General features: G+C 35.8%; 1 protein-coding gene across 1 annotated transcript in view; it reads left to right on the top strand.

Moving 5' to 3' along the window:
* LOC150101141 (kelch-like protein 40) overlaps positions 1–12,831 on the top strand; it is a 40,267-nt gene that overhangs the window by 5,983 nt on the left and 21,453 nt on the right. The window contains exons 2-5 of the mRNA XM_090402173.1: positions 2,922–3,272; positions 3,384–3,536; positions 7,015–7,220; positions 8,479–8,578. Coding sequence (XP_090258299.1) covers positions 2,922–3,272; positions 3,384–3,536; positions 7,015–7,220; positions 8,479–8,578 — 810 coding nt within the window. The remainder of the gene's footprint in view (positions 1–2,921; positions 3,273–3,383; positions 3,537–7,014; positions 7,221–8,478; positions 8,579–12,831) is intronic.

Genomic DNA, 12,831 nt, shown 5'->3' with positions numbered 1-12,831 from the left:
GAATATGGTTATAGGCCAAGGAATGTAGAGAATACTGATTGTGAAATGTTTAGGCAAAGTGATTGAGCATATAAAAAAGAAAGCGATCTTTGAGCGCAGTACATTTTTATACAATTAACGGAACACAATTTTTAGTAAAATAAATATTGAAAATTTTGGCTAACTATTAACATGTGTTAAGAAACTTCTTTACACATGTTAACATCCCAACTGTGTATTCAGTTTTCTCTTCCACTTCGTTTTTAACAACAATACTTAAATTTCAAAAAAAAAAAAAAAAAAATCCACATGATCTAAACATTACAAAGTGAACAATGCAGATACCATAGGGCAAATAATGTGAACAGATTATTTATTTGAAACATGCTAACAATGAACATTTCTGTGTTTTTTGTGTTTTGAATATTCGTGTTTCCAGTTGTTCGCCGGTGAAAAGGCAGAATAAAACGAAGTGGTTTCTGTCGAGTTGTAGGAACGGAGTGTCTCCGGTGTAGACATAAATCTGTCTTCTATATCTACTGAGATTCCCAACACAGGATTTTGGATTTACGACCGATTGATACGGTGTCTTCCGCTATTAGTCAAGAGCTAAATCCAAAATGAATAAAGAAGGCGTATCTGTACAACAGGTGAGAAACTTGACGTTGACTTATCATATTTCTTACAGATCATAGTAAGGGGAATATAATTCCATTTGCTAAGCACTTTAATCAGTAATAAATCTACTTAAGTAGAGAAGACAATAATTAATTGGACGCTCTGATGAGCACTCGTATCTTCTTTCTGTGAGTGCCATCTCCTATCGGAGGTCGGCGACCACCTTCGCAAATTTTGAACGATTCTCAGCCACTTTGAGCAGTCTATCAGAGTTCATGCCAGTCCACTGTCTGATGTCTGCCAGCCAAGATTTTCTTCGTCTTCCTTGTCCTCTTCTTCCCTCTTATAATCAATTGAAGTATCTTATATTTTTCATTACGAAGTAGGAGACCAAAATATGCAGTTTTCCTTCTTTTTATAGTATCTAAAAGTTCATGTGATTTCCCCATTTGTTCCAGTACTTCCTGATTGGATGTTTTTGCTGTCCGTGGGATTTTTAACATTCGTCGTTTATAACCCCATCTCAAAGGCTTCAAGTCTTTTATTGATGTTGTCTTCAAGGTCGAAGTTTCTGTACTGTACATACATAGCATTTAACCATGCGTAGTCTAATCTCTAAATTTAAACTGCGGTTACACAGTGTTGATTTCATCAAGCGAAAAGTTTTTCTTGCCATTTCAATTCTAACTTTTATTTCCGTTTTCGAATTGTAATCTTCATTTAACCAGCATCCGAGATATTTAAACTTTGCCACTCTTTCTATTTGTTTTCCATTTAAAGAAAGTGCTGAATTAAGAATCAGTTTCTTCCTTATGACCACGAATTTAGTTTTGGTGATATTTATTTTTAATCCCATTTTTTCACTCTCTTCATTCACTAGTTCCAGAAGATTCTGACGATCCTGAATTTGTCAGCCAGGAGAGCTGTGTCATCAGCATATTGGATGTTACTGATGATTTCACCATTTACACTCATCCCTTCCTTTCAAGACTTTTTGAAATATGACTTCTGAGTATATGTTAAAAAGAAGAGGTGACAGCACACATCCATGCCTTACTCCTCGTTTGATGTTAATGGAGTCTGTAATAATATCAGCAACTTGAACAGATGTTCAAGTTGATGATCTGACAATAACAATTTTGAATCAGAAACATACGTGTTGTTCTTTAGAACTATCGATGGTATTATAAAATAATAACAGTGAGTAAGAATGAGTGCAATTTCTGGTGCATACTAAAAAATTTAAGGAAACATGATAATCTGGTCCATGACTATAAGATACTCGGTATTCAGTGAAACCTTTAACTGGAAGGCAGAAGACAGCTCTTATGAAGACTAGCATGTCCTGATAGAAACGGGGTGCCCTTCCTTAAAGAGAAACCAACTGTTCCAGCGTCCTCGTAACTAACGAGACTTTTCAGGGACGTGAACACATCTAATAAATAAAAGTTGTTTAAACAGAAACGAAACTTGCCTAAATTAAAGTTATCCACAATTTAAACGAACTGAATCTTAAAGTAATCATAGCTTAATATGATTTAGGTAATTCAAGTGTAAGATAATCAAAAGTAGATCATTGTTGGTACTATTTATGGTACACTAATAATAGAACTCAACACCGTACTCTTTTACTATCATGTTGTTGTTTTTCTATCAAGAAATTACACTCCCGTAATGAGATCTCGATCTACATGCGTCTTGTATAGAAGCGTAGCTAGAGGGGCGGACCGCTCCAGGCGGCACTTTGAACATTTTTGAACTTTTGCAGTTAATTCTAAAATACAGTCTCGAGAACTCAGTTCCAATTATTGTAATACTACTGCGAATTTTCCTCACAATTGCTGTAAGTGTTGCTAATTGTGAGAGGAGTTTTTCTAAATAAAATTGATTAAGAATTACCTACGTTACTATGATATAGACTTCGGCAATGTCATCGACGATTTTGCTAACAGAAAAGCAAGAAAAATAATATTTTAGAATGTTGAAATTAAAATTTTACTTCAAAAATAAACATAGCGTTTTAATTTATTTTCCTATACGTCGTTTTGACTTTTTGTAGTATTTTTCGTGTGTATTGAGAGGGGCGGCAAACTCAGGGATCGCCCCGGGCGGCAAAAGCTCTAGCTACACCACTGGTCTTGTAGTAGTAAATATTATTAAAAGGCCAAGTTTTGGGTTGCTTATTATTCTTTTACTTTTCTGACTAATAATATTTCAATGCATAATGTTATGAAGAACAGCACAAAAGAATTCTTCCAATAAAGAAAGTTCGTGTTTCAGTTATCCTTTAAATAATTACTATGATTTTTTTTTTTTTTCATTAGTATGGAAGCACAAATGACAAGACTTCCATGGGCCTTAAAAAAGTACACAATGTTGAAAATTTAAAAGAGGTCTCGTCTTACAATGAGCCTTCTGGCACTGTTCCTACATCGACGGCAGGGCAGCGTTCTGGATTTTCTTTCGGTCGCCTCTATCATGGCAGATCCTCAGAAGACCAGCATCATGCAAAACTTGGAGAGTACACAGCAGCCTTATGGAAACAGAAATGCATGACTGATATTCTGATTATGGTTCAGACGGACACCTTTACAGCGCACAGGTCGGTCCTCGCCTGCTATTCTCCTTACTTCAAGCAGCTCCTTATGCAGCCTGGCGCAATGAACACCCATCATGTAAGCAGTCCAGTGGAGTTTGTTTCTTGCCTTGAAGACTCAAATTTTACATTTTTCCCATTTTTTCACTATAGCTTATGTTTATTCACTTTTTTTCCCCCTTTATATCAGCTGGAACTTCCTTCTGTAACTCCGCATGCCTTTGAAATCCTCCTTACGTACATGTACACAGGAGAACTGAAAGTCACTTGCCAGGATATGGGCGATGTGTACAGAGCAGCCAGAAAACTTGGAATGAAAGATGCTCTTCAAAACTGTGTAGACGTAGGTTTATTATTATTATTATTATTATTATTATTATTATTATTATTATTATTATTATTATTATTATTATTCGTTAGAGCAACACAAAATGTATGCAGTTTATAAATTCTCAGTTAAGAAATTGCCTCCGAATTCTCCCCATTGTATTGCCACACAAAACAGTTTGCTGAAAAACCTCTGAAAGGATAAATTCGTACCGAGCTAAAATACTAGTTCAAGATTAAAGATAAAATGTAATTTATTCAACATTTGGGAATAAAGAGCAACCAACCTATTCTGCGGGATTATAGGTTACGGAAGCGTACGCAGTAAAATGTGTAGGCATGCGCGAAAGCGTAACATACGATGACATATGATAATGCAACATTTTGTGTCATAACAGTTGGCATTTATTCTCTAAAAGATGGTATCCTACCCCAATCTATGGTCTAACCTGAACTTGATTACCTAAAATGAGTAGAGCAATTGCCGATATGTTTTTGTATTTGAGTTCTTGCTACTTTCTGCATTCAACGGCTGAACTTTATTGTCAGCTTTTTTTTTTTTTTTTTTTTTTTTTAATATTACGTTCAGAAATTTGCTGAGAATACTGAGTTCGTAGCGTTGCTTCTTGGATCGCAAAGCAAGTGCGATTTCAAATTTTAAGAATTTTTGCCATGAACAAAATAGTTCATAAAATTCTTTCTCTAAAAAAAATATCAACTGCTTATCAATTCTGGAGAAGTTTTTATTACTTCTACACACTCCCGACGTGCTCTGGTTGTATCATTATGATTCCATTAGTCATGTCTTACGATGAGCTCTTAAACCGGTACTTCTCTTTCATCTCACGAACAGAAAATAAAATTCTGGAATAAACCTACTTATGAGTATGAGAAGGCACTTTCTTCTTTCCTGGCAGCTGAGGAACAGGAGCGAATTCTCGATGCTTGCCGCGCAAACTCATTAATTGAGAAAGAAGTAATATTTATTTGTTAATAAATGCATGCATTTATAAGCATTCCATTTAGGCTTTTCATTTTGTAGACAGAAGACGTGTTAAGCTTGCGCTGCAATAATCGAGTTTTGCGTTATGTATTGAAAGCCGATGCTTGCTCGTCTTGTCAAAGCTACCTTGGCTTGCTCGGTTGTAGGAGCTTCTAGGTCCTCGCAGCAGCACTGTGATTTCATGCGCGCGCATAGCCATTTCACGTCGTCTCACTCTGTTGTTTAAACACAGGCCATACGCAGTCAACGTAGCTCTAGCCAGTGAGCTTCAGCCAGCCTTTACAAGTGTGCGTGTTGCTTGGGAAAATTAAGTTACAACCAACTTTTTATGGCGATGTTATTGACCAGTTCATAAAGAAGAACCGTAGGGTAGAATTTGTATTCAAGTAGCTAAATTGAAGAAGATAGAATATCATTTATAAAATAAATATTGCATTTGTATGGTTAAATGTACATAAATTTCTAAATATATAGTTTTAAATGGTCAGTAATTCATTATTCCGCTAATCAGACTTCAATCATACCTCTCACTCCCTGAATGATGACAAGAGCAAGCGTCAATTTCAAGACCAGCATTCGCCCCTGCTGAGGAAAGATCGTAACGAGCAGTTGTTTCAAGAAAAGGAATGCCTTAGAGCAGTGGCTCTCAAACTTTTTCGGGCTGTTGCACACTTGGCTATGCAAATCTTTGCAGTGGCACAACTGTTCTCTTAATGCTGAACTCGTGTAATTATCCGTAATTATACGAGTAACTGATGACGTAATCATTGTCATATTACTGGTGGTCGATTGGTTGCACTTACGTTTAGCATTGTCAGCAAAATAAACCAAGGTTATATAAATATTAAGCTGGCGAAAGTTTTTTTTAATCAAATATAATTGTATAAACAGGTGAAAGTGCGCTGTAATTTGGGCAAGAATATTTTTTACTTATCAAAATTTAGCAACACACCTCTGGCTTTCTCTCGCACACTGATGTGTGTTAGAGAGTTGGCAAAGGGAAGAGAAAACTAGTCAGCTGGGATAAATTCCTATTTATTAATGGCGAATGAATAATACATATTAGAATTTTAACATTTTGGCTGTTTAATAAAATGTGTTTCAAATCTGTCTTAAATTTTAAAATCTCATATGTGAGATTTTAAAATCAAAGTTTAAAGCAAGAAACTACACTTAAGCAAAACCAACACTTGAATAGTATTGGATACTTTCAAAGTTTCATTTTGAAATTGTTACTTTACCCACAGACGATGAGAACAACGATTTAAAATAAAAATAAAAAAATCTGCATTTTTCTCAGTTGATTTATTTGCAAGAAGATATGCCTGAGTTCAAAATGCCAGCCATCTCCGTATGAAGAATTTCGCGTATATGCTTTTCCAACCGACAGAGCAAAAAAGATTTGGGTTCGAGTCCTGTCCAGGATGCGAAGAAGCTTTTTTTTTTGATAAATGGTTTCAATGAAATCTGAGGTGTGTGTGGGTCTCATACTGTCAAATAACGCACCCAATTAGCAGATAACGCAAATGATTCCTAGACTTGGACGCTCTTTCCGTAATTAATGCTAAGACTTTTATCAATGATACGGATGCACTTGTTGATGGTACTGCTAGAAGCATTTCGGTTTAAAAAAATAGCAGTTTGCAATGATTTCAGACTAACCTTCTCTTCATTAATTTGTCATGTTTGCAATTAGCATCATTAATTACCTGATATGTACCTCCAAGGGATGTTCAGATTACTATGACAACACTACATTATTATTATTATTTCTACTACTACTACTACATTACTATTAATCTCCTATCAACTATTTTCCTCCAAATCAATCTCTTTCATGTTATCACTCCAATATTGTCATATCTAATATATCGTTCTTCTAAGGTACTTCTGACTGAATCAATCCATTTAGACCTTGGTCTTCCTTAGCGTCTCTTTCCTGCTATCTTGGCATCAAACACCTCTTTTGCTAACCTTTCCTCACCCATTCTATTTAAATGGCCAATACCAACATAGATTAGATCTTTGCTGACATATTCTCGAATGCTAATAGCGTCAAGTTTTTCCTGATATCTTCATTTTTAATATGATTCTGCTATTGATGCCATCGGTTTACTCCTGTAATTTTTCTCAGAACTCTCATGTCTGTGGTCTCTCATCTTTGGTCAAGTGCTTTATTTCTAACCAACTCTCCGGTCCATAACTTAAAACTGGTTTGGACGCTGTCAATGCAGCTGAAATTTTCTATGTCCCCATAGAAAACTTCAGCTGCATTCTGATGTAATTCTGACTGAATCAATGGCTAATTTGTCTCTTTTTAATATGATTACAATCTTGAATGCTAATAGTGTCAAATTCCTTTCTAATATATTTATTTTTAATATAATTCTGCCAATGATGCCATCAGTTCAATGGCAGAATCATATATAAATGATTTTATTTCTGTTATGTGTATTTTTCGTGTATACATACATACATGTTGGTGTTGTAGATATTGTCTGGTGTCTCGAGTCAACTGATCAACATGCTGTATATTTACGTCACTGCCAAGAAGTTAGGACTTAGTGAAGCGAGCGTGCGTGCCTTTACTGCTATGACTAAATATTTTGAAGAGCTAGTGGCAACACCAGAATTTTTGGATTTGGATGAGGATCAAGTCTGTGAATTTTTATCCGCAGAAGCAATTGGAGCTCGTAGGTAAAGCACTTGTTCCTTAATAAATGTTTATTTATTTATTTTAAAAAAAAGTTTCTAATGATTACGGCATTGCTGGTCTTTGCTGATTGGTCGGAGAACATACCCACTTTCCAACCAAAAGGCCTAGTGGTCCGAATCTGGCCGTTGGCCAAGTTGTTTGTAATTGTTTTAAGTTTCATCCCTTGGTGTGAAACTACCACCCAGCTTATTTGATCTGTAGAGCGGAGTTTGCCGAGTAATATGGAAAAATAAAAAATAACATTTTAGCCTACTAAACGGTGCTGTTGGTTTCCAACATTTCGTGGATGACAGTCACATAAAAAAAAAAAAAGAAGTCAAGTGTTGTTGATATATCACAAAATGGAAAGCAGTTAGTTTAAAATGTTTTCTTTTCTTTCTTTTTTTTTTTTTTTTCAATCACTTACGCGCCACTGTTCTGCGTTTCTTTCAAAACTGCTGTCAAAATTGTTTTTACAGAACAGAAGCTTAGTGAATAAATCCCTAATAAACGTTACCTTTCGTGTCGATCATTTTAGTGAGGTGATCGTGTTCCTTGCCGCTCTCAAATGGCTTCACTACAAGTTTCTGGAGAGAGAGAAATTCGCAATCAAGGTCATGAAATGTGTTCGCTTTCCCATGATGACTATGAGGGAAATCCTCGCTTGCTATCATCCTCCTCTTCTACCAGCGATTGTCATGGAGATACCTACAATACGGAACGCCTTGCTCAAGGCCACATGGTAAGTTTCCGTAATCGTATGCGACCAGCAAGTAATCCTTATTCGTAAATATAAAAAATTACTTAAGTACAGAAATGCTAAACTTTTCTTGTCATCTTAGTAATAAATGGTTGGCCGAGTGGTTAGCCATATCCGCTCTCCAGCCAAAAGGCTGAGAGTTCGAATCCGGCCAATGGCATGATGTTTGTGATTGTTTGTAAAAATACTAGTGGTGGTGGTGGTGGTGAACGAAGACAGTAGATGGCGTTGGTGTAGATGATGCAGTTGGTGGATGAGGTTGAGTAGCGGAGACGGAGAGTTGTAGAGAAGGTGTCCTCCCTCGATGAATTTTTGGACCCCCCTGGAGGTGTCAAATAATAATAATAATAATAACACAGGGATCGTTAAAAAATTGCCTATGGTTTATTCCGTTGAAAGGGTTGACAACCATGGAAACCGATAAACTTGTTGGATAAGGTTGACCTTTTAAACGACAGAATATTCAATCGTAAAACCTTTTTTTTTTTTTTTTTTTCCAGCTACATCGCAGCTAAGGAAGCAAAGGAAGAAAACATTTTCAAAGAGTTTGGCTGTCAACAGAGAGTCCATTTCCTGAAGGGGGAGCCTGTCGTCCTTTGGGTAAATTTCTTGTTCTGAAACATTTTTTTGCTCATATTGTACGACTTGCTTTTAAAGCTCAAATATTGTTTTGAATTTTTTCTTTAAAATTTAAGTAGTTTTCGTTTAAGCATTTTGTTTTAAATAAGTTTCGCGCATTCCGTTTATTTTCGTTTTATAACCGCAATTCATCTGGGTCGAACAGAACGCTATCTTTGAAGAACATGCATGTCCCAATTTGCACGTCATTTCCATGCTTAGGGGCCAAATCTTAACTTTCGTTTCCTCCCCGTCTTGATCCATATGTATCATTTCTCAGTTCTGTTACATTCCCTTAGCTTCGTTAGTATGTTAATAAAAGTGCTAAGCTAGAAAGAACCTCAATCAAATTTAATCGCTATTATTTCCTGTCACGTTAAAGCCATTTTGTGTATTCTGTGCCTGTTACTTATCATTTTACCAGCATCTTAAATAATGAACTATGTGAACAAACTCAGTATCAAAAGTGTGCTTTCTGATCGTAAATACCCCGCATGAATCAAATAAGGCAGCACGTGTCGATCCTGAGAAGCAAATAGATTAAAGTCTTCCCTTGATTCTTATAAAGGGACGACTTTCGTGGTCGGACTTCCCCAGGACGTGAAGTCCAACCAAGAGTGTGTCGACGAGTGCTTAGCCTTTCCCTGCATGTGTTTCCTTTGGTAGGTTATTCAGTTGTCAGGAATTTGAGTTTTATACAAAATTTTAACAATAATTAACACAAAACAGATATTTGGATTATAAGACCATTGGTTTAATACATATATGCACAAATTTTGTCGACTAGTTTCGCTAGCAAAACTGACTAGCTTGTCAAGACTAAACGGTGAAAAAGAACTAACAAATGCAAAAAAAAAAAAAAAAAAAAAAATCGAAGGAATAGAGTAACGTTTACACCGGTTAGACAACAAAAAATTGGAAGGCATCGCGTGCATGGTATGCGTGAAGCGATATACTTCAGTCATTATTATAAATACGCGTTACATAGTTTATGGCGTACTGTAGTTCCGCTAAACTTAATGAGTTAATAAGATTTTTCCATATATCATTTAATATTACTCCTTAGTTTCTATTAAGGTTGTTTCCTGTTCGTAGGACCACTGCAGCTTCTTTAAATATTCGACATCTGTAATCTTCCTCCAAATATGGCATTGAGCTGTTATCCCAATCTATAGCGTGGTTTGAAGTTGAGAGGTGATGCGCCAAATCTGAGGTGTCTGTTCTGTTATGATTAACGTCTCCGACATGTTCCTTCTGTCTAATTTCTAAGCCTCTTGAAGTTTGGCCTATGTAGGATAGTCCACGTGTACAAGGTATGCTGTAACACATACCTTGTACATTGAAATGTACAAGGTTTGTACATTTTTGAAATTTGTACACATTTCAAAAATTTGTATGAAAATTTTTGAACTTTCATATTTGAAAAAAGGTACACTGTCATATCTTAAAAACTGTCTAATGGGGTCGGTTTAAACACCACTCTGATGTTATAAAGTTTTAAAATTCTAGCTATTTTATTGGAGACTAAATCAAACATAGGGTATTACAATGGCTTAGAAATTAGACAGAAGGAACATGTCGGAGACGTTAATCATAACAGAACAGACACCTCAAATTTGGCGCATCACTTCTCAACTTTAAACCACGCTATAGATTGGGATAACGGCTCAATGCCATATATGGAGGAAGATTTCAGATGTCGAATATTTAAAGAAGCTGCAGTGGTCCTACGAACAGGAAACAACCTTAATGGAAACCAAGGAGTAATATTAAATGATATATGGAAAAATCTTATTAACTCATTAAGTTTAGCGGAACTACAGTACGCCATAAACTATGTAACGCGTATTTATAATAATGACTGAAGTATATCGCTTCACGCATACCATGCACGCGATGCCTTCCAATTTTTTGTTGTCTAACCGGTGTAAACGTTACTCTATTCTTTCGATTTTTTTTTTTTTTTTTGCATTTGTTAGTTCTTTTTCACCGTTTAGTCTTGACAAAGCTAGTCAGTTTTGCTAGCGAAACTAGTTGACGAATTTGTGCATATATGTATTAAACCAATGGTCTTATAATCCAAATATCTGTTTTGTGTTAATTATAGTTAATAAAGACCAAACATAACTTTCAACATGAAAATTTTAACAAATTAAACTTGCACACGGTCTTTTCAACTGAAGGTGGGTGTAGTCGGTCTCGTAAGGCGTAGCAGCTTTTATTTATTTAGTTCATCTCGTAATGTATTGTTCTCAAGTCTTCGTTACTTTGGCCATAATTTCACCCAGAACCAATTCGAATAAATCAGTGAGTTCTAAGTAAGACATAGAAATATTTGTATCACTTTGTCACTGATAATTTAATTTTTTTTTTTCATCCTTCTGAAATGTGAGCTGATTTGCCCGTTTTGGACAACGGATGGTGCAACGCAAGTTTGTTTCAACATGCCATTTCGGTGTAGTTCTTTTTTTTCTCCCCCTTCTTTCTTCTCAACTTTCTGTTCATTCACAGTGATACTGGACTATAGGTCGAACAATTTCGTGTATGGAATTACCACACACGCACATATAAAATGCAACTGTTCAAAAACCGTATGATGTCTTGATAGAAATACGTCGGAAACAGCCATGTTTTCAGTGCACCCTGCGCTAACCATAATAACTCAATGAACAGATGTCATCTGAGGATCGCACGTCTTAATCTACATTGATGCAGTATTGGGCTACTCTTATATATTAAAGGTTATTGCTATGTTTCTATAATGCGCAGTTCAGTTTGCATCTTTATAGCTCGGCTCTTCCATATTTTGTCCATGGCTTTTAAAATAGTTGTTGTTCTGGCTATTCTAATTTTTATCTTTTTTTCTGGTCCAAGTCATGCGTCATGTGGCACCCAAGATATATGAAGTGTTCCACATTTTCCAGTTGAAATCTGTCCATGATAACTCTGTTCAGTAACTCCTGTTGTCCAAATATCATTGTTTTAGTTTTTTCGTCAAAGTTGACATCTAGTCCATATCTTTTCCCTTCTGTGTATAGTGTTTGCAATGTCTGTTCTAGCCTTGCTGCGTCTTCTTCAATCAAGACGATGTCATCTGTAAAGCAGAGGTAATTTATTCTCATAACATTTATTGAAATGCCTCCTTCTTTAATCTTATCTAGTGTTCTTCCCAGATGTGTGATGAAGATGATTGATGATATTGGGTTCCCTTATCTTGTGCCTTGACTAGTGGCAAACCAATCTCCAATCGCACCTGCTTTTCCTGATTTTTGCTTTTGCTTGGCTGTTTATATCTTTCAACTGGCGGATCAATTTATTCTCTACACCACAGGATTCCAAGACAACCCATGTTATATTTTGGTAAATATTATCAAATGGTTTATAGAAGTCCACGAAACAGCAGTATATCTTTTTGTTCTTTCTTCGAGCTTTCTCTGCTATTAGTCTTAGTGCGAGTATTTGTTGCACTGTACTTCGATCTTTTCGAAATCCGGCTTGCTCATCAGGAAGATGTGCCTCCATATGACCCTTCAGGCGTTCTGTTAGTATTTTAATCAGCACTTTGCCAAGATGACTCATTAATGCAATAGTTCAGTAATTGGTGTATTCTAAAGCAGTGCCTTTCTTATGAAGAACAACAAAGACCGATTTTTTCCACTCTTCAGGAGCATACCCTGATCTCCATGTTTCATTACATAGCTCATGCATTTCTTTTGCAAGTGATTCTCCCACATATTTTAGCATCTCGCCTATTATGTTGTCATCTCCAGGACTTTTGTTGTTCTTGAGATGTTTTATAGCCTTATTCACCTCCTCTTCCAAGATGTCATTTTCAAAAGTCTCTGCTGGTGGAGAGATTGCTATTAGTTCTTTGATTACTTCTGTTGCAGTATTATTCAGTTGATTTTTATATAGTTCGCTGCAATATCTTGTCCATCTGTGTCCACTGCTTCTAAAATACAGCATCAAAAGCAGCTCTTGTGAGATTAGTTCAATCACCTGTTCGGTTTCGAAATCCCACCTATGACGCATGTTTTCCAGTTTTTTTATTATTATTATTTTTATATATCACGACGTTCTAAATTTAAAAAAAAAATGTAAGAATGATTTCTAAATCTGATATTTTAAACAAATTAGTTATAAATTAAATTTTTATAATTGTTTTTATTGCTGCAATAAAAAACCGATACATATTTTTATAACATATTCCTTGTGTTCAGTTAAACGATTTCCGA

Source organism: Typopeltis vanoorti, chromosome 12 (genome assembly GCF_054136105.1).
Source record: "Typopeltis vanoorti isolate ZY-2024b chromosome 12, IOZ_Tvanoo_1.0, whole genome shotgun sequence".
Lineage (NCBI taxonomy): Eukaryota > Metazoa > Arthropoda > Arachnida > Uropygi > Thelyphonidae > Typopeltis > Typopeltis vanoorti.
This window is presented reverse-complemented; position numbering and strand designations above follow the sequence as displayed.